General features: G+C 38.9%; 2 protein-coding genes across 7 annotated transcripts in view; one reads left to right on the forward strand and one right to left on the reverse strand.

The window, feature by feature from the left end:
- On the forward strand, positions 1–22,262 carry wdfy2 (WD repeat and FYVE domain containing 2). 4 transcript variants are annotated; one of them, XM_018696539.2, is made up of 12 exons: positions 4–343; positions 5,476–5,543; positions 7,263–7,336; positions 9,091–9,145; positions 9,758–9,908; positions 10,776–10,888; positions 13,717–13,843; positions 15,053–15,158; positions 16,608–16,709; positions 17,568–17,698; positions 17,806–17,914; positions 19,673–22,262. In XM_018696539.2, the coding sequence occupies exons 1-12, from the start codon at positions 207–209 to the stop codon at positions 19,700–19,702; spliced, it is 1,203 nt and encodes a 400-aa protein (XP_018552055.1). In that variant the 5' UTR covers positions 4–206; the 3' UTR covers positions 19,703–22,262. The 4 variants fall into 4 exon arrangements, with proteins under 4 accessions (XP_050925803.1, XP_018552057.1, XP_018552055.1 ...); XM_051069851.1 differs by lacking the exon at positions 4–343 and adding an exon at positions 6,767–6,898 and having other exon boundaries at positions 5,491–5,543; XM_051069846.1 differs by lacking the exons at positions 17,568–17,698; positions 17,806–17,914; positions 19,673–22,262 and adding an exon at positions 17,476–17,562 and having other exon boundaries at positions 1–343.
- The window catches only part of dhrs12 (dehydrogenase/reductase (SDR family) member 12), a 7,997-nt gene continuing 6,372 nt past the window's right edge, over positions 21,613–23,237 (reverse strand). Inside the window, exons 10-11 of one of the 3 annotated variants that reach the window (XM_018696544.2) lie at positions 23,010–23,130; positions 21,613–22,897 (exon numbers count right to left, since the gene is read on the reverse strand). In XM_018696544.2, the coding sequence (XP_018552060.1) occupies positions 23,018–23,130 (113 nt within the window). In that variant the 3' untranslated portion in view covers positions 21,613–22,897; positions 23,010–23,017. Of the gene's footprint in view, positions 23,131–23,237 lie in introns of all 3 variants that reach the window. The other 2 variants (XM_018696543.2, XM_018696542.2) reach the window with 2 other exon arrangements.

Genomic DNA, 23,237 nt, shown 5'->3' on the forward strand with positions numbered 1-23,237 from the left:
CGGTGGCTGTGGGTTGGTCGGAGTGTGTGTGTTGTCAGCTGACTGGCAGCGCATCTGGTAGCAGCCACAACACTGTGTGCTTTCCGTGTGTTTTCTGCCTGACAGCTTAGTTTTGCGGGTCCTAGCCGAACCTTTGAACTCGGACCAGGGTGGGTTATGCTTCTCGGAGCCGGCACCGCATACGGAGGTTTGTGTACCACCAACCCATGGCGGCCGAAATTCAGCCCCAGCCGCAGGCTCGGAAGCCATGTCTGCTCAGCAAAATCGAGGGTTTCCAAGAGGTTGTGAGCACGGCGGTCATCATTCCAAAAGAAGACGGCGTTATCAGCGTGTCTGAGGACAGGTAACATCCAAATATCGATTAATGTATAAGCGCTACCTGCTTTGTTTTGTCTTTAAATATATCCCGTCTCTACCAAGGTTCGAGCCCCGTCTGCATAAGTGATTAAAAAACAGGGCTATCTAACATTTCTATAAATGTGTCAACTGACACAGTCATTTGAGCGTTTTGCACGCTAGTCAACGACAGTGTGATCTTTAATTAAATTGTGTATAGTTTGTAACCATTGACCAGACAAGTGAACGCCAGTAAAAATGTAGTTTATCCGATTTAACGGATAGTGGCTATTGTTGGTAAGCTAGCCACCAAAAATTAACCCATTAAAAAAAATAAATACATAAATAGAAACACACACGGTCTCTTCTGTGCAGTTTGGACTGTTGTTGTGTTTGACATTATGGCACTAAGAATGGTTTTGTCTAATAGAAGAGTTTCTCAACCTTGGGGTCACTAGTTTGTCTCATTCTCCTAGTTTTCCCACCTGCGTGTACTGTTTGTGTGTGTTCTTTGGTTTCAAGTGTGTTGACATGTGCAAGGGCTTTAATGAAGGTTGTGCTTTTTATTAAAAGACACAATTTTTGTTGCCGTGCTTCATGTCTATATAAAGCCAGCACATTTGAAAGTTCTTCAGAGACAAAAATGGCTAAAACCAGGAACCTAGCACAGGAAACATGCCTGAAGATACAGATTCTCAGCCAGGAAGGGTACAGCTGCCGCCAGATAGCCAGGAAGTGCAGATGCAGTACTTCAGCAGTTGGATACAGATGAGCAGAAATACAGATGAACCAACAGCTTGGAAGACAAACCAAGATCTGGGCATCCAAGGGGAAATGACTACATCCTGATACGCATGTGCAGGGAAAATCACCAAATGACATCACAGGAGCTTCAGCAGCAGTGGTCAAACCAAACTGGTGTCCAGTGTTCCACCTACACTGTACGTGGCCAACATTTAGATCATGGCTTAAGGTTCTACAAGGCTGTCAAGAAGCCCCTGATCAATGAGAGACAGAGGTTAGCCTAGCGTTGTTGGGCCAAAGCACACAAGAACTGGACAGCCAGGAACAGGAAGAAGCTTTATCCTCCTCCTGAAAATGTGAGGGTACGCAGAAAACCAGGCAAAGCATAATCTCCAGCATGTACAGTACCTACTGTCAAGCATGGTGGAGGTAGTATCATTGTTTGGGGATGCATGAGTGCTGCTGGTGTTGGTCATCTCACTGTTTGTACTGGCACATTGAACTCTGCCAAGTATTGTGCCATTCTCAAAACCCACATGCTCCCTTCTGCACGTGCACTGTTCTGTCAAGGTCAAAACTGGATGTTTCAACAAGATAATGCCCCTTGCCACACATCCAGGGCCAGTAGAACCTGGCTGCAGGAGCTGTATCCAGGTCTTGGTCAGGTCTGTGCGCTACAACCAAGCGCCAGTATATGATGTGTAGTCCTGAACCAGGACCATTTACTACCTATCCTGCATGGTTATCTTTCAGAGCATTTCATTGCCAAATCTTTTCACAAGATTTGTTACTGGAACATTTTTGAAAATATGAACTGAGCTGATGGAAGTACATCTTTCTGGAGACCTACAAACTACAAAAAGGAGGCTGTAAAGTGTAGTGACCAGACATTTCATGCCAGGGGCAACATGGAGAGGACAGATGATTTTATCACTTTTAAATATCACTCACCACTAAGTATCAGTCCTTATGGTAACAGTGATGCTGGGCCTTGGACTGAAGAATTGCTGGCAGGTCAGGTGTCAAGTCCTATAGTGGAGATTCACCGTAACTCACTGCGGTCATCTTGGACCACAGACTGCTCTTGTTTAGTATAATAAGAGAAATCATTTGTTCACAAATATTTGTAGACAAGTAAACTGAGTAGCAGTTAATATTTTCTTTATTGATTAATCCATTCAAAATATTCAGTTTGTATTTCTATAAAACAGATAAAACAGAATATTCTTGCATTGGAGCAGCAAGAACAAGGAAATTTTGGCATTTTAAGTTTTACAAGTAAATCTAAAGATTCATCAATCACCAAAATAGCTGCGTTTGTATCTGGGGTTACTGTGGTCAGCCATGTCTCTGTAAACACTAAGATGCTGCACCCCCGATATTCCCTCTGGTGGTGGGTCAGCGCCTTCAGCTCGTCAGCTTGTTAGAGAGAGATCTTACGTTCCCCATGATGACTGACGGGAGGACGGGTTTGTGCGACACTCAGAGACAGACACAGCTGATAAGAACTTTGTGGGATTTGTCCCAGTAGGAAATACAAAATACAAACACAAACCTGACTTAATGTTAGCTACTATTTGCTCTCTTTGTCTCATCTTTCTCTCCCTCTCAGCTCAACAGGGTATTTTGCAAATTTATAACAGGCTATTGTAGCAGCGGCAATAACTGTTCCACGGCATCGTGCTGTCGCTCCTCCCTTTTCATCAACTATCTAACGCCACAGTTAGTTTTGGTTTGGTCATTTCAAGAATCCAAAAGAAACTAAAACAGAACTAGAGTTTATAGACTTTGATTCATTTTTCAAAAGAAAAAAACAATGTACCAGTGTTTGGAGTCAAGTAACAAAAAAGTGAGATATTTGGTGACTTCATCCTTGGACTGCATTTTGAGCTGGAAACTGACCATAAGCCACTTGTGAGTCTACTGGGGGGACAGGCTCTGGACTCACTGCCACCTTGGATACAGAGATTCAGGATGTGCTTGATGAAGTACTCCTACACAATCACACATACACCTGATATAAGCCTCACAACAGCAGGCACACTCTCTCGCTCTCCACTAAAAAAATGGTGCCACACGTGCTGATAATGACCTGAGAGAATGACCTATGATGAATGTGTGCTGGATAATTTCCCAACAAGTGATAGGTACCTGGATGAGCTTTGCGAGCAGCTGTGTGCTGACTGTTTGTGCACAGGTCATGAAATACTGTGTGGAAGGCTGGCCAGACAGGAACCAGCTACAAGGACCAGTCAAACATTACTGGCATGAGAGAACAGCTCTAAGTGTGCACAATGGACTTCTACTGCGAGACACAAGGTATGACTAATACCTGCTAACATGAGAAATTAGGTACTGGAGAAAATTCATGAAGGGCATCAGGGGATGATAAAGAGCAGGGAACATGCTAGTCACACAGTGTGGTGGCCTGGGCTAAACAGTCAAATCAGTGAGCTAGTCCTTAAATGCAGAGAATGCATCAAAGAAAGGTCGAACTCTACAGAACTCCTGATGCCAAAAAAACTTCTAGAGAGGCCCTGGCAAAAACTAGGTGCAGACTTATTTCAGAGACAGTACCTATTTGCTGGTGGTTGACTATTTCTCTAGGTACATAGTTTTAGCACAGTTCAGTCTAACAAGGTCCATGGATGTGATTGTTCACCTGAAGTTAATGTTTGCACGTCATGGCATCCCAGAGACTCTCATAAGTGTCAATGGCCCAGAAGTTCTCTGGACATGACATGAAGGAGTTTGCTAGTGATTACGGATTTGATTATTTGACCAGCAGCCCTAAATACCCCCAGAGTAACAACAAGGCAGAGTGTGCCATCCAAACCATTAAAAACTTGCTTAAAAAAGTCAAGGATTCCTATTGTGCCTTATTAGGCTAAAGAGCCACACTGCTGGGTAATGGCTACAGCCCTGCCCAGCTACTCATGGGACATTGCATTCGCACCATTCTGCCTACCCACCAGGAACCTGCAGCTGCCTCTCCAGCCTGGTACAACTCTGTCGTATGGAGAGGGAGAAGAGATGGATGGATGCTATAAACTTCAGAGAAACAAAAGCGCAAGGCACAGTGACATCCATACACCCCAGCCCACAGTCCTATCTGGTCAGCGAACCACAAGGTACACTGAGGAGAAATTGGGTCATCTCACGCCCATACCTCTGCCAGAGTCTCAGAGTGAGAATCAACATGAGCACCCGTGCTCATGTGATTCCAAGTCGCAGAAGTAATAAACACAGAGACTAACTTAAAATCAGAAAAGTAATAGCAAAGTCCAGCTGTATTATGTAAAAAGCTATGTTCAAGTGAGACTGAAATGTATTATGAATACTCTTTATGTGAACTGAAGCGAACATAAGCCACAGCTAAGGTTCACTTTTACTTAAAGAAAGGGGGATGTGGTGTAATGTATTCTGTTTGGCATTTAACTCAGAGATGACGTCACACGACGTAGGCACTGTTTTAGGTATCGGGTTACTACTGGGATTTAAAGTCAGTGGCAGGGGCATGTATGTACACTTTCCTAACAGTGTTCAAGTAAAGTAAAATGCAAAGCTCAGAGCAGTCTTCATTGTGTCAGTAGAACCCCAGACACAACACAAAACTGTTCAAAATATGGTCACTACTATATCCAAAATCTCTAAAAAGCCCCTCTGTTTCCCCTGGGTCGCTATTGCGGGAAGAGACCTGTGAGAGAACTGCATGTTGGCAGCCTTCCTTTGTGAGCGTTATTTTTGTTGCACACACTACAGCATTCTCCAAGTGCACACGATTTATCATCTGCTTTCAGATTACTATCTTGACATTTTATTTTATCTCTGAAGTGTGAGTTCATGCTACACTAGATTTCTATATGCTAAGGGCACAGCATAAACCTCACAAGTCATGCTCATAAATCAGCGATCCGTCATATTATGACTCTCATTGGATCAGCTGTTTTTGCTCGGTGCAACAACACAGCTTTTGATTGGTTTACACAGTCAGTATGATTGCCATGAATTTCATTCATCAGACCACGGTAAAAGTTGTTTTGATAGTAAATAATGGATTAATAAGGTTACTAAACACAGATTTGTTTTTTTTTCCTGGAAATAGCGAAAATTAAAACCAGTTTTTGTGGTGGGTTACAAATCCCCTGGAAGGATTATAATTGCAAATGCGTTACAGAAATATTGATGAAAGTATCAGATGAGTAGTTTTCCAGTCATCCGCGAATTAAAGTATCCCTGAGGGTTAAAGAAGACTTTTCAATCTGTAGCCTGCTTATAACCCATAACCCAGGAAAACGGGAGAATCCTGCACAGGAAGAATGAAGCGATGCACCTCAGATGCAGTAAATGCTCTCAGTAATGCAGAAGCTAAAAGGTTTTGTTTTAACTTCACAGGGCGATTCGAGTATGGCTAAAGAGAGACAGTGGTCAGTACTGGCCCAGTGTCCACCACACAGTGTCATGTAAGTATTCTTGCTTACTTTTTGTGTTTGACTTACAGCCTTTGTCCTCAGAGCAGACATACTGTATGTATGCATAAATGTAATTTCAGTCAGCAGAATTATCCAGATAACATGTACTTCTTGGAATAGGGCTGTTCTTCATTCCTGTTTTTGTTCACTCTTCCTCTGTTTGCTTTCATTTTGTGTGAGCGTCTCTTATCATCATGACAAATGTAATGAATCACACAGTAAGGCACGAAAGTGTGGGGTGTACACACATATTAGACATAGGGTCTGAACTCCTGCAGGATCATTTGCTCTGCTCTCCTCAGTACTGCAGTGCTGCATGTCTATTACACTGTACTTGTTTCCCTTCAATTGTGCAACTGAAGGAAATCCTATGCTACCATCAGCAAGACCAGTAGCTTACAATAGCAGTAGCAGAAGCTGCATAGAGTATGTTCAACATTTTGATTTATGGATAGAAAAACTGAAATGAGTTTGCAAACACAGAAACCACCACTTTCAGGATTTACAGATTTAGCAGTTAAATTAAATATTTTCAGTTTCTATCCTCTTAAATTTGATCTTGTTCCTCACTAAATATGAGTTTTTCATAGAGAATGGCATCTGTGCATCTTTGTGTTGCCTCATCACAAGTTTTTCATGTTTTTTTGTGCTTTTTGAAAACTTTGACATGAGATCAAATTGCAGGGACTTTGGTTCCATGTGTATTAATATTTTTTGTCCTCAAAACTTCAGCTAACATTTTCAGTCAACACTTCAGCTATCTATGTTAACTGATGAAAACTGCTGTTTGTTTAGGAACGGTGAAGATGTAATGGTTTTGTTGTTTTTACAAGAAATGTGCATTATTATCAACTAAAACAGATTCTGATATTTTTTAAACAGGAATACATTAGTACAGTTAAATTTTCTTTTATTTAAATATTCAAATAAACCAGGTCACCAAAGAAACAAAGTAAATGCAAAATAAAACTGCCTAAAGGCCAAACAAAAAGCATAATATATTCTGCATCAAAGACCTAAATTAACACTGACGAGGACTACAACTGTTTTATGTGTGTGTGTGTGTGTGTGTGTGTGTGTGTGTGTGTGTTTTGTTTTTTTATAACTTGCATGCACATGCGTCAACTCGTGTGCAGCCTGTTGCAATCACTCCTGTCTAACTTTCTCAACAATTTCCTGCAAGGGATAAATAAAGTATTTCTGATTCTGGAAAGGCGTATCAAGCTCAAGTGATGCACATGCACTGTTAGAGTCAGACTGATGAATCTGGCTGATATTATCAGCTGATGTCAACCGACAAGTAGCAAGAAGATTGCAGAAACCGAAACGCCAAAGTTATATTTGAGGTATTTTGGAAATATTTTTTTCCACTATATAGCACCGACAGCTAACCCAACTGTAAAAATACTCATTGTATATTATATATTGCTAATGGTGTCTGCCTCAGATCTTCAGTATCAATCAAGATCTAACCAGTGCCCAAGAAAATCTTGCCCTAAGGTCCACTCACTAGCATTCTAGAGCTTTCAGTTGCATCTCATAGTCTTTTCTCAGTGGAATTTTGATGAACTGTGCAAACACCATCCACTGGGGAAGACTGTGAAATGCAGCTGAAAGCTCGAAAAATCCAAGTAACCTTGAAATGAGCTCTTCACTCATACAGACAGAATAGAATGTTCACTATTAATCTTGTTTTCTTTGTGTCTCCAGCGTCATGCTCCTGTATGTCCTTTAACCCAGAAACCAGGAGGCTGTTGGTGGGGATGGATACTGGAAGTATCTGTGTAAGTCCAACCAGCAACACAGCCCCCTGGCCTTTCTTTCTTTCCTCCCTCAGCTGAGGACTGTTTGCTGTGTTTGCTGTTTTGGGATGCATGTCATCGTAGTATGTTGTATTTGCTTGTCATCTGCCTTTTGACATAGAAAATGGAACACAGTTGTAATAGTAATTGTTTTGGTGAAAATGTTAGCTGCTCTTCAGTGCAACAGGAATGTTTTTGTCAAGTGTGTTTATTCATTTGGAAAGTCACTGTGAGCTTCCACTTGGTGAGAAAGGAAATCCTCTGAACTGAAATTATTCTGATATGTTACCGTTTCATCTTTTCTCTTTAAGCTTTGTAGAGGTGGCCTGGAATCTTAGTAGTTTTTAGAATGGATGGAATTGATGTTTAAATAAATCATTTACTCTATTAGTCAAAAGTTTGGACACACCCATCTCATTCAGTGTCTTTTCTCTATTTTTATTATTTTCTACATTGTAGATTGATAGTGAAAACATCAAAACTATGAAGGAACACATATGGAATTATGTCATAAACAAAAAAAGGGCTAAACAAACCAGAGTATATTTTATATTTTAGATTCTTCAAAGTAGCCACCTTTTGCTTTGATGACAGTTTGCACACTCTTGGCATTCTCTCAATCACATTCATGAGGTAGTCACCAGGAATGGTCTTGAAGTTGTTCCCAGAGGTGCTGAGCACTTGTTGAGTCCTTTGTCTTCACTCTGTGGTCTGACTCATCCCAAACCATCTCAATTGGGTTTAGGTCAGATGGTTGTGGAAGCCAGGTCCTCTGATGCAGCATTCCATCACTCTTCTTCTTGGTCAAGAGAGAACGCCAGAAGTGTGCAAAGCTGTCATCAAAGAAAAATGTGGCTACTTTGGAGAATAAAACATATTCTGGTTTGTTTAACACTTTTTTGTTTAATACATAACTCCATATGTGTTCCCTCATAGTGTTGATGTCTTCAGTATTAATCTACAATGTAGAAAGTAATAAAAACAAATAAAAACTATTAAATTAGGTGTGTGCAAACTTTTGAGTGGTAGTGTATGTTATTAGACTACTTCCTTTTTACTTTAACATTTCTGTAACAAGAACAGACAGACGTGTAGGATTGTCTCATGGAGGTATGCAATCTGCTGGGTGCCACGTTAGTTTTAAGTAGCTTATGACAAACAAGTCTGACATGACACAGTACAGGCCACTCTATTCTAAGACAGAACATTGTCTCATATCCAGTTTCTGTTTTGTTGTTTGACAAATTCATGGTGGGAGAGGTTTTATTTTGGAACAAGTTACCTGAAACACAAAGTTAAATGGTAACATATCAGAATAATTTCAAACATTTTCATCTCAGAACACAGTTAAAGTCCGTACAAGTGTTTTATCATGGGCGGTGGCTTCAGAGGAAATCACACTGTCAGAAAAAGACAGTGTTTGGTTTTTTGTTGGCCTATGCACAGTCCTGCATTTTTTTGCCTCAGTCATTTGCATTTACATTTTTAGATAGTGAAGGTAGAAAGTATCTCTCTCTCTGCAGGAGGGTGGTCTTTGCTTCAAATTTGATCACAAGTTAATTTGAGATTTTTCAAAGTCTTATACATTGTATATAATTTGCAACACCACATACCAAATATAGTGTTATTGAAATGTGAATGGTATACTATAATGAGAGCTTTAAAGAATGACATTTTGAACTCAAGTAGCTCAACAAATCATCCCTTATGTTTTGTCTCCGGTTCCTGTCTTTCAGGAGTTCATCCTGTCAGAAGACTACAACAAAATGACCCCAGCACACACGTACCAGGGTGAGAGAGGGGTGTGTGTGTGTGTGTGTGTGTGTGTGTGTGTGTGTGTGTGTGTGTGTATGAGCGCACGCATGTGAGAATCAGTATCACATGTATGAAATAGAACCACAAAGATGCCATTGGTAGTTTGTTTTGAAACATAGTCTTATAAGTCCTTTTTTCCAACAAATAATAATTTGTTTTGCGCCCCAAAAAAACTTAAAAAGACAAAATGTAACTGTCTGATACCTGCAAATGCCTAGTATTTTTGTGATGACATCCACTGCGTTGTATCTACATATAACATTGTATCATGAATGCAGAGTGATGTTCATAGTTGACCTTTCATGTTATGTGTTCCTCTGGTCTTATGTGAAGATCTATACAACATTTTCTTCTGTCACATGTGGCTTTGTGCATTGCCAAACTGTAAGATCTCAAAATATTGCTGTACCAGTGTCAGCTTCCTCTTCATTTGTTGGTGAGATCTTTCCTAGAGGAAGGCGATGGTGCTGGATTATTAGTGGTACACTATAGCATTCCGGCCAAGATCTCTGTGCAGATCCCCTGCACTGTGATTGGAGTGACTGTGAAAATGGATCTCATGTGTTGTATTTTTGTGTATATGTGCAGCCCACCAGAGCCGAGTGACAGTGGTGCTGTTTGTTTTGGAGATGGAGTGGCTACTGAGCACTGGCCAGGACAAAAACTTCACCTGGCACTGCTCAGAGAGCGGCCAACAGCTGGGGACATATCGCACCACTGCCTGGGTTTCTGGACTACAGTATCCTTCAGTACCCTCACTCCCATCTCCCTTCCTGGTCTGTTTGTTGTCTTGGGTTGCAGACTGCTTGGCCAAGAAAGGGTGCCCATTGAACCTTGCTAAATGGAGTGGAGTGAATATAACCAAGTGGGAAGAGAAGGGCCATCTTTTGTGCTTTGGACTCTGAAAAATGCCTGCCTTTTATTATGACAACACACTCTATTTTAAGGCCACAGCAACATAAAACAAGGCAATTGTGATTGGCTTCCAGTTAGTTTGTGCCAACAATAGGCATCAGTCATGCCGTTGTCAAGGAAACGGGCCGAGTAGGTTTCTGTAATGGCCAGATGAAAGGCTGTAAGTTCTCAACACTGCAACACCGACCCATACCAATGACCCTGCCATTAGTTCATCAGACCGCTAGTAACCGGCTAGCCTCAACATGTTAACCTGTCTGGTTTGCATAGCATAGTAACTTTAGACATTAGAATAAGGAGGACCCTTACTTCTCTGGCAGCCACATTGGACAGAACCTAACTTAAGAGAATAACTGTAAGAAAGATTTAGCTTTACACTTAAACTGAATTACCAGGTCAGAGGAGGACTGAATGGCCAGTGAAAGAGCTAAGAGTCATCCACCGACACACTGTAATTCTTTTGTTGCTACACTACCAATACAAAGGGCTTTGACTCAAATCTTACATTTCATAGTTAATGTTGGTTCTATATTTTGCTGAGCAGTACAATTTTCATCACAGCTGTTCCATTGAAATTGCAGCAGGATTTTGCTTGTTTAGTCTGTGTTTTTGGTCCAGTAACACACAAAAATCTGAGTAAATGCATCAGTACTTTTTCAGCAGTTTATCTTTAACCTTAATGTTAACCCAGGTTTGATGTGGAGACCAGACACGCCTTTGTTGGGGATCACTCTGGACAGGTGACCATCCTGAAGCTGGAGCAAGACAGCTGCAGCCTGGTCACCACCTTCAAGGGACACACTGGTACACTATAGACACATTAATCAATTAGTAGTCAATCAGTATACTGGTTTAGATCATTATAACTGTATATCTTGGGCAAAGTTGAACTGTGAACTGTGAACTGATCTGGCAAAACAAGCAATTCATATTTAATTTTATTGGTATTCGGTATTTTCATTTTCTAGATTTAAAAAAATCAAATCAAATTCTTAATCAGTCAGTTGTTCAACAGACTGATCCATAATGAAAATAACTGTTAGTTGTAGCCCTAGTACACACACTCAAGGGGAAAAATTCTTGCAGCCTCAGCCTTAACTACACAGACTACAATGTTAAGCAAAACTGAGACAAGGGTTGCAAAGGGGCAGAAAATTTTTTGGTAAATTTCCAGAACTGTTCCAGAAAATTTCCAGGGGAAGTTAAGATGTGGAATCTTGGAAGTATTGAATTAGAAATGAGAAATTAGAAATTAGAGATAAGAATTGAATTAGAAATTAGAAATTTGGGGTAATTTATACAAACTGTCTTTTTGACTTTGTGAGTAGAACTTAAATTGATTCTTTCATTGAACAACAACAAAACATGAATGTTACAAATGAATAAAATAAACATATAAACATGACGTTAGCTATCTTATATCTGATTTACCAGCTAGCTGGCTACTGTATAAACACATTTATTTACTTGTTAAACTTCAATACCATTGATCAAATATATTTACAGTAATATCATCTAAACTGAATTGACTGGATGTAGTCTGTGGGCTCAGATGCGATAGTGTGGCTGTAGTGAGCAGGATTCTAGAAATGATCTGTGCATGTGATGGAGGAATGCAGAGTGAAGGGTAGAAATTCAACTGAATTTACATTAAATCTGTCTGTTTTAACGAAGATTATGCTGCAAAAAAAAAATTTTCAACTACATTTAAGTCCCCTGTTACAGGCTAACTTGTCATTTAGTAAATTTTCAATTTATTCTTGTTGATTCCCAGTTTATTCTTGTTAATTCCCATTAATTCCCATATATCCCCATGGAAAATTTCCAATGTTGAAAATTCCCAGAATTTCTAAAAATCTTAACTGGAACTGAATTTCTTGTGCACAATATTTGTTCAGGTGTCTGTATGAATGACTGGTCACCCAAATTGCAATGCAGCTATGTTTCAGATCATTTCTGCTCCTCCTGCTCTGTCCATACACTCACAACTTGTACAAATATTAGCTTTGTGAAAATGAACAAGTGTCTTTTCTTGAAATGAACCCCACTAAATGAACCATTACAGCTTTTTACAGACATATATCAGCTGGGAAAAGCTTTTGTCAGGGGAGAATTAAATCTTAAATACATAGAAGAACCTCAGTAGCTGCATTAAATTCATAATAGTTCACGCTAGATTGCTTCTGTCAACCTTTGTTGTCCTCAGGCTGGTTTGCAGGTTAACAACTGTTTTTGAAAGCTCTAACTCCATAATGGTCAATATGTTCAAGAAAATCTTTTGCAGCTGTTACTGGAATCAACTTCAAAAAAGGAGGCATGTCTTCTGCAGTATGTTGAATAGGAATTAAAGTCTTGAGATATAGTTTTTAGTAGAGAGAGACCAATATGTTTTTTTCAGGGCCGATACCAATTATTAGTAGTCAAGGAGGCCAATAAACAATATTTGGAGCCGATATTCATTTGAAGTGAAAATATTGGAGTCAAAATTTTGAATAATACAAACTCCAACACTTTGTTTAAATGCCTTTAAGCATATGTTTATTAAACAGCTTCTCAGACTTGCAACATGTTAAAGGTTTTTTTTTTATCTTAGACAATAGACATCTTTGTCTAACAAAAAGTGCAGGGAGCTCCCAGGCTCAGCAGCATGTCTTATAAAGTTAAATGAAAACTTAAACAAATAAATAGCCCCCTAAAGTTTCCTACACTAAATAAAGTTTTCCAAACTGAAATGATATTTTATCTTTCACTTATCTTTGTTTTAAGTTCAAACAAAAACAAAAAGTGCAGGGAGTTCCCAGGGTCAGCAACATCTCTTATAAAGTTAACTGAAATTTTAAATAAATAAATAGCTTCCTGAAGTTTTATAAAGTAAATAAAACAAAGTTAAATAAAATTGGCACAGAAATGTGAGTCTCAAATCAATTAGTAGTCCCAATTAAGCAGCACCAGATTGTGGTGCAAAAAGCAGAGTTGTTCAGCGTGTGTGAGCACTGTGCATGCGCAGCTTTCACTGCGCATGCGCAGCTTTCACTGCTGATTGCTGATTTCACTGCTGATTGCCTGTGGCTCTGCGTGTAACCAATCAGATGGAGCTGTGGGCGGGACAATGCTGGAGACAGAGTAGTGACTGCAGACAGAGAGGCACGGCTGCATCAGAGCTAAAATAATCCAGTTTTAAATTGATCTCGTATCGGCTGTCAGATTTAAAAAAAAAAAAGGCAGATGCCGATATGCGTCAAAATGCTAAATATTGGCGCAGATAATCGGCCCTGCCGATAATCGGTCTATCCCTAGTTTCTAGATGGTTAGTGTTAAAGAATAATGACAACTCAGGGTCAATAAAAACAGTTTCCAATTTAGTTAATGGACACTGTAACATTCAGGTATTCATTTGCTGTCATTAAAATATCAGAAATGTGTTTTAAAGAGATGACATGTAAACAGGTGATAAGATCAGTGACAGAAGAAATATAGTTTTTAAACTAAAAGAAACAAGTCTTGTCATGATAGTTTTTGCACTGGCCGTGGTTTCATGTATGTCCTTGTTATTTGACCTTTGTGTGGGAGCATGCCATTGTGTTTCACTCACTTTGCCTCCCTCTGTGTGCGTGTGTATGTGTTTGCCAAAGGTAATGTGACTGCACTATGTTGGGACCCGGTACAGAGGGTGCTGTTTTCTGGCAGCTCAGACCACTCAATCATCATGTGGGACATCGGGGGGCGCAAAGGCACTGCCATCGAACTGCAAGGGCACAAGTAAGAATAACAAACATCCATTCTTTAATTTCTCTTATTGTCTCTTATCTTTCTCTTATCTAATTATTCAGCTGAATGGACTGAACACTGAACAGTGGTAATTACATGCTTGTCTGTTTTGTGCTGATAGATTGCTGTTGTCTTTTTGTTTTCATTACTGAGCTATTTATACTGTATGTATTATGCTATTTTAGTGTTTCATTGTATTGAGTGGTTAATATGTTGGGTTTTTGCAAACCAAATTGCCTGTTACAGCTTTATTCAGACATGACAGGACCTTTACAGAGAGAGCCACTATGTGTGCACAATATTTGGCACCTGGTGAGTGAGAGGAGTGGAGTTGGAAAATAAAGATAGAAGAGGGGTTTTTTTTCTGTTCTCTCACAGACTGCATCAGTGATGGAACTTGTCATTTGAAGTTAATTTATTTCGAGCTTGAGTATGATTTACTCTTGCCCTTTTATCACCAGTGAATCTTTTAATAAATCAGACAGTGCAAAAACAGAATGACAAAACATTAAGTTGGGGCTCTGGTTTATTTCTTGTTTACTAGATGTTTATGATTTTATTCATGCAGGTGGTATAAATGAAAACTGAGGACTTGTTGATATTAAGAAGGGAAACAAGACACGTATTTAATCTACAAAACAGCAATTTGAAGACACCATCTTGGGCTTTAGTAACTTGTGAAGAAAATTTTTTAGAGATTTGTGATATTTTATAGGTCTAGTAATTAATTGATTGATTGATTGATTGATTGATTGATTGAGAAAATAATTGTTAGATTAGCAGCCTTATTCAGACCAACTTAAACTAAGATTACCATTGTGACTATTATGCAAGAATGAATTGGATGTTTTTATTCATTAGATCAACATATAATTTCAATGTCAGATTTTTGTAATGCATGCCTGAGCCAGTCTTAAAAAGGCCCATCTGTCTAGAATGAGATTCAAATAAAATAAGAAAAAGCTGTGTTTTATGTGATGCGGCTGTGTTGTTGCAATACAGGGTGGGAAAACTTAAAAGGAATGTATGCATCACTCATACAAGCCACTTATGTTCATGTTTACTTGGGGACATCAACCTCTCTTGCCTATTTGTTTGCCAGCAACTGTGTGTGTGTGTGTGTGTGTGTGTGTGTGTGTGTGTGTGTGTGTGTGTGTGTGTGTGTGTGTGTGTGTGTGTGTGTGTGTCCACTTCCTACAGTGACAAGGTTCAGGGTTTGTGCTATGCTTCCCACACTCGTCAACTCATCTCCTGCAGCTCAGATGGAGGCATCGTCATCTGGAACATGGACGTAACGCGACAAGAGGTGAGTTGAACAAAAACATGCATTCATACTCTGATGAACTGTGACACAATTAGAAGAAAATATGGAAATGTGTTGTGTGCTGTGTTTTCATGCCTGTTTTCATATGTGCACATACAACATTGTCATACAGATCTTTGTAGTGGATAAAACACTGATATTTGCTCTCTCCTGCTCTGAAATAAATTCTCTCAAGAAATCCATGAGAGATCACCAAATTAACAGAAGGTTCTTGGATTTTCTCTCACAAACACATTCACACAGTTTAATTTCAGTCTTGCATCATCTCCTCTCCCTTTGTGCTCTGCAAGTCTCATCTCCATAGTTAGTAAGGACTTGATTGCTTCTTTATTTACCCAGAGTCACTTTCATTCTGCCACCGTGTCATTCTGTTTGCCTTATTCTCCGTTAATTGGCCCAAATTCTCATCTCAGTTTTATTTTCTGACTCACTGGTTCTGTTGAAGCTGACATCCCTCAAGGCAAGTGGTAAAATAAATTCATTAGGTAGCTCTTGTTCCCCAAATGATCATTCATAGTTGTTTTACTAAACACTGTTCTGTGTAGCTGGTTACTCTGAAAGATGATAACCGGCAAATTCATTGAAGCTGTGGAATTTCAAGAAAGAAAAAGTTTTTTCCTTTAATGTTTCTGTCTAAAACTGCAGTATCATTAACAGAAATCTTTACTTTCACAAAATACTCAAGTATAAGGACAATTTAGTTGATAACCAACTAAAAGGCAACACACAGCGAAGGCGTCTTAGCATTACCTTATTAGGCAATTCCCATGTCCTATTTCCTTGCATCCACACGTGTTACCCTTGAGAAGTAGTACTTTTATATATAGTACTTTTATCACAGCTGCTTACCAACTCAGCACAGCACAGCTAATGTGCCTTGACTATGTCCTCTGTCACGCTTTGTGAGCATGACAATGTAGAAAATAATATGAATGAGGTGTGTGTCCAAACTTTTGACTGGTACTGTAAAGCACGAGACACAGAAGCCCTGAGCAGATGGATAAACCATTGTTTGCTTTTCAGCTTTTCTGATGTCTTCAATATTATTTTCTACAATGTATTTTCTACAATGTAGAAAATGATGAGAATGAGAAGGTGTGTGTCCAAACTTTTGACTGGTACTGTAAAGCAGGAGACACAAGTCCTGAGCAGATGGATAAACCATTGTTTGTCAAGTAATAGTTCCAGTGTCTGAGTCCCTTTAAAACTAGAACTTGGTATTTTACTCATAAGATTTGTTGGTAGGCGTTTGTTTCACTTTGGACAGAGCCAGTTTAGCTGTTTCCTCCTCCTTCCCCTCTTTATTTTAAGATAGGCCAGCCACGTCCTGACTTCTGCAATCTGAACGCACAGGCATAATTTTTCACATTTTTAGTGGATCTAAATTGTGTTAAATCTAAAAACAGGAAACGTGTATATGTGTGTGCACAGACCCCAGAGTGGCTGGACAGTGACTCTTGTCAGAAGTGTGAGCAGCCTTTCTTCTGGAACTTCAAACAGATGTGGGACAGTAAGAAGATTGGCCTACGACAGGTAACATTCTAATGTCATTATAATCTTTTTTCATTTCACTTATGTAGAAAAAATCTTTAATTATATAGCATCAGACACAAAAACATCACACTGTAGATGTCAACAACTAGGCTGACGCAGACTCAGTGATCTGTAGCTTCACCACACTCTGAATTCATTACATACAACCTTCCAGCACACATACACAACTCCTCACTTCTGTTACACTAATGGCAAGCAGATATCCTGTGGCTGTGTTATTACTTTGTTCTCAGGAATAGCTTTATATTGTGGTTACTCACTTAAAGTGTGTGAGGGTGTGGGTGAGTGGGTGGGTGTGATGTCAATAGATGAAGTAACTGCCATTTTTCAACTGCTCAGCAATTTTCTTGAACATTCTACAGCAAGAACCAAATACAACTCACTGTAATGTTGTGTATATAGTGATGAGGTCCATGTTTCTGTTTGACAAACACAAAGTCCCTGTATTATTGAGGACAAACAACTGATAATGTATACCATTGCAGTGATGGTAGCAGGGTGCTCATATGACCTGGAATCAGATCATTTTAAGACTTGACTTGAAAAGGTTTAACTTGACTTTGACTTAAACAGAATTGATTTGTGACTCTGAATATACATACATTCAGTCCATGTTGTGCAGGATCACACATAGATGTAAAACATGCAAGCTGAGAAATGTTTGTAACTGTTGTCACTGGAATAACTTACCATGGCACACCTTATCAGTTGCAAAACAGTGACTTTTTTCCACCTGTTCATTCAGGCACCACTACAGCTTTTTCTGACTTTGCTGCTGCTGGTAAGAAATGATACTGTTGCAAAGCTGACATGTTGAAGTCCTCCTGTGCTCCTTAGCACCACTGTAGGAAGTGTGGCCAAGCGGTGTGTGGCAAATGTTCATCCAAACGCTCCACCATCCCCCTCATGGGCTTTGAGTTTGAGGTGCGTGTGTGTGACAGCTGCCACGAGTCCATCACTGATGAGGAGTGAGTAACAGTCAGCCTCTGTTGTTGTCATATACTGACCCTTTGTACTCCCAGCTTCCTCAGTGCTCATACAGTAAAGTAACAGGTATTACCTTTCTGTCTTCCAGTCGGGCACCCACAGCCACCTTCCACGACAGCAAGCACAGCATTGTTTACATGCACTATGAGCCCACCACTGGAAATCTGCTCACCTCTGGTACCGACAAGGTTATCAAGGTCTGGATGGGACCAAGCAGTATCTGTTGTATTTCAGTGTCATATAAGACAAGCATGTGTGGCACAGTGATGCAGTGGTTAGCACTGTTGCCTCACAGTAAGAAGGTTCTGAGTTTGAGCCTCGGTTTGCCTGGGGCCTTTCTGTGTGGAGTTTGCATGTTCTCCCTCTGCCTGCGTGAGTTCTCTCTGGGTACTCCAGCTTCCTCCCACAGTCCAAAGACATGCAGCTTAGGTTAATCTGTGATTTTAAATTGCCTGTAGGTATGAATGTGAGTGTGAATGTGAATGTGAGTGTTTGTCTGTATGTGTTGTATGTGTATGTCCGATGGACTGGCAATCTGTACGGAGTCTACCCTGCCTCTTGCCCTAATATCAGCTGTGATAGGCCCCAGCTATTTTGGCCATTTTTGTACCATTTGGGTGGTTTCCACCGAAAAGAAATTAGACCATATTCCAATATACAGTATATGCCCTTCCTCTGCTTGAGTAGTGCAATAGAGATTGTCAGGGCAGAGTTCAGTAGGCTCAGTTTGACACACAATGGCTGATAACTCATGACTGTCACAACTAAATATCTTTTCAGCTGATTACATCTAGGTTGAAACTTAATTCCTGTTCCAATTATTATTCTGTTTTAGCTTTCATTAAACACAGCGTATCTGTCCATATGATCTAAAGGCTTCAGAAATTCAACTGAATTTAGACTTCAAAGACTACAGAAAGACTGCAAAAATTAATGAAACTGAAAATTGGGCTATTTTTCAGATGGTGATTTTGTGGTGCAATGTGACAAATAAGGTCCCTCATTGTTTTTCACATCTGGATCTAGATGCAAATTCTAAATCTAGGATAAAAAATAATTAAATCAAAGTGTTGAACTTAGTGAAGGTTACTCATCTGTGAAGCTCTCTGCAGTTTTTAGCCACTCTCATTTGTTGTGGTTCTCTCACAACTAGACTGTATAGAGTCTGAACTCAGGCAGCTCTAATAAACACACTGTACTCTTAACTGCTCAGCACCAAACAAACAGCAGATACAATTAGAGAATAACTGGTGAAGAAAGTGGAACATTTAGTAGCTAATGAGCCAGATATTTCTCTCTGGTGTTGGTGGAAAGAAAAACAGAGGAGTGAATTCTGGACTTACATTCATCAAGTGGACAAAAGCATAACTCCAGTGGGATGATAATGTTTCTCTCTGGTTGATGTGTAAATATGTAGTTCTTTGCTAACATTTAGCCATAATAGCTAATTAAATCTGAATCCCAAAAATTCCAGATGCAGCTCTAATATTTTCTGTCCCTGATATAAATGAAAATACTAATGAAAAAGTAGTTCATGTAACTTTAAATATAATGTTAACAGGCACATACATCTTCTGAACTAGATCAGAATCAGATTCAACAAAATCTTAGTGACCAGCTTCCCACTACGGTGCAATATGAAAAAGATAAACAGAAGGTGATAAAAAATATAAAAGTATATTAAAAAATTTATAAAAACTACAAACTTTACAATTTAAACATACAGTTATACATTATAACATATTTACAACGACAAAATATGTATTGCATTTTATCATTATATATATTATTATATTATTTAAAATGGCTCAAGTTTTCATACATAGATCATGAGGTTTTTGTTTCTCATCTCTGTCTGAACTTCAGAGTTAGTAGAAATGCCTCCTTAATAGCTGGCTCATGAGTGTTCTCTCTATTTGATCAACAAACTGATTATGTCTTATTTTTATCTGCAGCTATGGGACATGACCCCTGTGGTCTCCTGAGGTCTGTGGATGACTGGCAGTCAGCAGGAATCTCTCTTCACCAAACTTTGAGGGCTAAATGGCTACAGCCGCACTTTGAGGAGAAAGAGAGAAGTATATCCTACAATATCGATGTCATCCAGATAATATTTAACAGTTATTCAGCAACAAGCAGTGGCTGGTTCATGGTCACAGTGCAGACACTGCAGGCCAGTGAAGCCCGGTAACAGGACAGGCCTTGGTTGACACAAGGTTGCAGACAGTTGTGGGTGTTTGTTTGCGTGAAGGGTGCTGGTTGGTGGGAATCTTTTTGTATATTAGTGTGTGTCTATACTGTATATGAGTGTATAGGAGGGGATGAGGCATTTGACTTTGTAAGAAGCACACCTTATTTACTTAATTTTCATGCATTCCCTGCCACATTTTTTACTGGGAACTCGCAAAATTGTAATTCAGAAGTTTCTGCATTGTGGTCAGCAGGTACCCTCAACCCAAACTAGATTTTTTTTTTAGATGTGAAGCAATTCACAGACTGGACCATAACTCATCCATAGATTTAAACTCATGTTGATGGTGTCCTCTTCAGGCAAAATAATAGCTGCTGGAAGGTTTAACCTTCACTTTTCTTTGTGTGTGTTTGTTTTTTGGGTTTTACATTTGACTTTTGCTTTGCTGTTAAAATATAACATCCATATGTCACACTGATCTCTAATAGGTATTTAATACCATCTTTTAAAACTGAGGACACATAACAACACTTAGAGGAAAGGAATGTTACATTTATAGAAATGTTCAAAATGTAAAATACAAAACCTGTGAAAAAAACAGACACAACAGAGGCTATAAATAAAATCTGCCTGCAGGCGGCACTAGTGTCAACACCTCGGGAGCTGTTGCAATTCTTGCCTTTAGATGGATAGTGCTAATGAGCATTTCTGCAGTTTATCTGTAGTTCTTAGTTCCCAGTTGGACTGCAACTGCACGTCTTAATACATCCAATCTGTTGTCAGTCACATCTTTGTGGGTATAACTTTACTTAAAGCATATGACACTGAGGAAAATTTTGCAACTCCCTGGATGTTAAGTAATACCTTCACTTGGGTCTCTATTTAAGTTGCTATGCCTTACATCAACCAACAGAGGGAAGAGTTGTCCTTCTGAAATAAGGCCAGGAAAGCATTCTTTATGAACACCTATCCTGTTCATTTTAATTTACATCAGAAGGTTGTGTTAAGGCTATAATTCAGCTCTGTGCTTTTGTTCTTACAGGGGGTCAGGTGAGTATGAAACTCCATGGTATCAGAATATCCACACATGTATTCTTTAATTTAAGTGTGTGAGTGGCTGCTTGAACTAAATGACCTCTCCACGGAGTGTTACAGCTAAAACTGGATGTCAAGTAACCCTCTTAACTTCTAAAAGTTGGTCCAAGATTAGACTCATGCTCTGCAGCCAAACATTATTCAGGTACACAGAACTTCATATGTAATTTCCAGTAGGGTAATTTCTTGTAGGGATATTAAATATTTCAAAGACACAAAATGCAGTATGTGAGTGTAAAATTTAAAAAATGTATACAAATTGACACTTAAAGTATTAAGATTTGTTGAAGCCTTCTGTACATTGATCAATCGAATTGCTTGCTGATCTCTGGAAAAAAGATTTTGTATGTTCTGTCCTGTCATCACTGGAGCTGTTCTTATATTATTTATTCTAAGTGTAGTGTAAATATTTCTGACATACAAATGAACATATCACCAGATTAATCAGAGGCAGCACATAAATACTGTACATGTTCCATGTCTGAGAGGAAACTAATGAAAATGGTTTGCTTTGATTTTGTTCTCATTGTTACTGTTATGTCATGTGTCATGATAATGCATACTGACTTTTATGTCAATGCACTGGAATCAAGAGAAAAATCACTGCTGTGAAGAGGAAATGATTTTTATACATTTTTTTTTTTAACAATTACCATGTTTGTGCTTTGATGAACAGAGCAAAAGCAAAATTCTTCTAATGTTCAAAAACCCCACTAAATATTTTCCAAAGATATTTGAGGTTTAGATTGTAGAAATTAAGGGTTTCAGTCAAATGATTGTAGGCTTGACTGTTAAAAAAAAATGACAGCACATTCTGAGCTACTCATAAAGTATATTTACAGCAGCTTTTAACTCATGAGCATAAGCCTGAGGGTATGAATATTTTTAAAGGACCATGGCAGTGTTTTTCTGAGGTTTCAACAACCACAAATCATGTATATTTATGCTGACCAGTTTCTAATGCATTGTGTTTTACATGAATTCATGTAAAACTGGGTGTCTGAAATAGTAGTAAAAAAAACCCTAAACTATAACACAATAGCTTGTCTTGCAAAAGAAATATCTGTAATCATGAGGTGTGTGATTTAAATGAGAAAAAATGTTCAAAATCACTGGTGTAGTCCCTTAACTACACAGGAGATACAAATATATTGACAAAAGCTAAACTTTTCTTTTCAGTCAATATAAATTCATCTGAGTTGTGACCATTAATGTAACAATGTGTGTATAAATAATATATTAAAAAAACAGGTACCAGATATGAGTCAAAATGGTGTTTGCTGGTTCAGTGCTGCTATTATGGAGTAGCAGTAACCAAACCATCATTGCGGGACACTTTATTTTGTCCCTTTGATACATGTGCACAATTTCCTCAGCAGTTTCTCCTGTATATTTATACCATTAAGTTATTTTCTGCTGTTTCTTTTTGTAACAAGTTTGGCAACTCCTTCAGGTTCTTGGCTTTCAAAGATAGTGGTTTTGCAGTTAATATTGTGGAGAAAAAGTATCAGTTCTTGTTGCTCTTAACACTGTGCAGCCAGCCCTGAATCCAGTTTTCCTCAATCCTTTTAATTGGCCTGAATCCAACCTGATACTTTGTCCAACTTGTGAAAGGAGATAGATATTAATCACAGGGCTTTTTGAAATTAAGGAATATACTGTAAAGTAATATATAAGTTTGCATTTTTGTGTCACATTTACATTAAAGCATCACTGATCTATACATTTCTCCCCATGGGCTTGATGAATACAGTATGCAGCATGTTATATCAAGTGTATCTAGCAAATTTTCATCTTCCTTGGGCCTAATTTTAATTGAAGCTCCAATATCTGTACATTCTTCTTGGTTCAACACAACCTTCACTACACCTGAGGAAGTCTGTTCCTTGGGTACCTGTCAAAAAAATTGTACATTGAAACAAACCAAAAAAAGACATGCTTATATAAAAATTAATAATAATAATTAGTGAGGAGTGTTTGCTTCTTAAAAAGACAAGTACATTTACTGAAAATATTAAGGTTTGAACTTGAGGGCTAAGTCCTCCAGCACAGCCAGCAGCTTCTCCTCCTCCTGTGGCGAGGACCTGGAGGAGGCCAGGGGCAGGTGTGTTGCCACTGCTTTGCGATCTGAAATACATTTCATATAAATACATGACAACAGGAGAGACACTGAACCACAAGTATGATACAATACTAACATAACATTTAGTGAGCTGATTACAGAAACGATGTCA

This window comes from Lates calcarifer, linkage group LG1, assembly GCF_001640805.2.
Source record: "Lates calcarifer isolate ASB-BC8 linkage group LG1, TLL_Latcal_v3, whole genome shotgun sequence".
NCBI classification, from domain to species: domain Eukaryota; kingdom Metazoa; phylum Chordata; class Actinopteri; family Centropomidae; genus Lates; species Lates calcarifer.

Coding starts and splice junctions, on each gene's coding strand:
- wdfy2 (XM_018696539.2), top strand. CDS start 207: ATGGCGGCCGAAATTCAGCCCCAGCCGCAGGCTCGGAAGCCATGTCTG. Junction 344..5,475: donor ATCAGCGTGTCTGAGGACAG/GTAACATCCAAA, acceptor TTAACTTCACAG/GGCGATTCGAGTATGGCTAA. Junction 10,889..13,716: donor CACCTTCAAGGGACACACTG/GTACACTATAGA, acceptor TGTTTGCCAAAG/GTAATGTGACTGCACTATGT.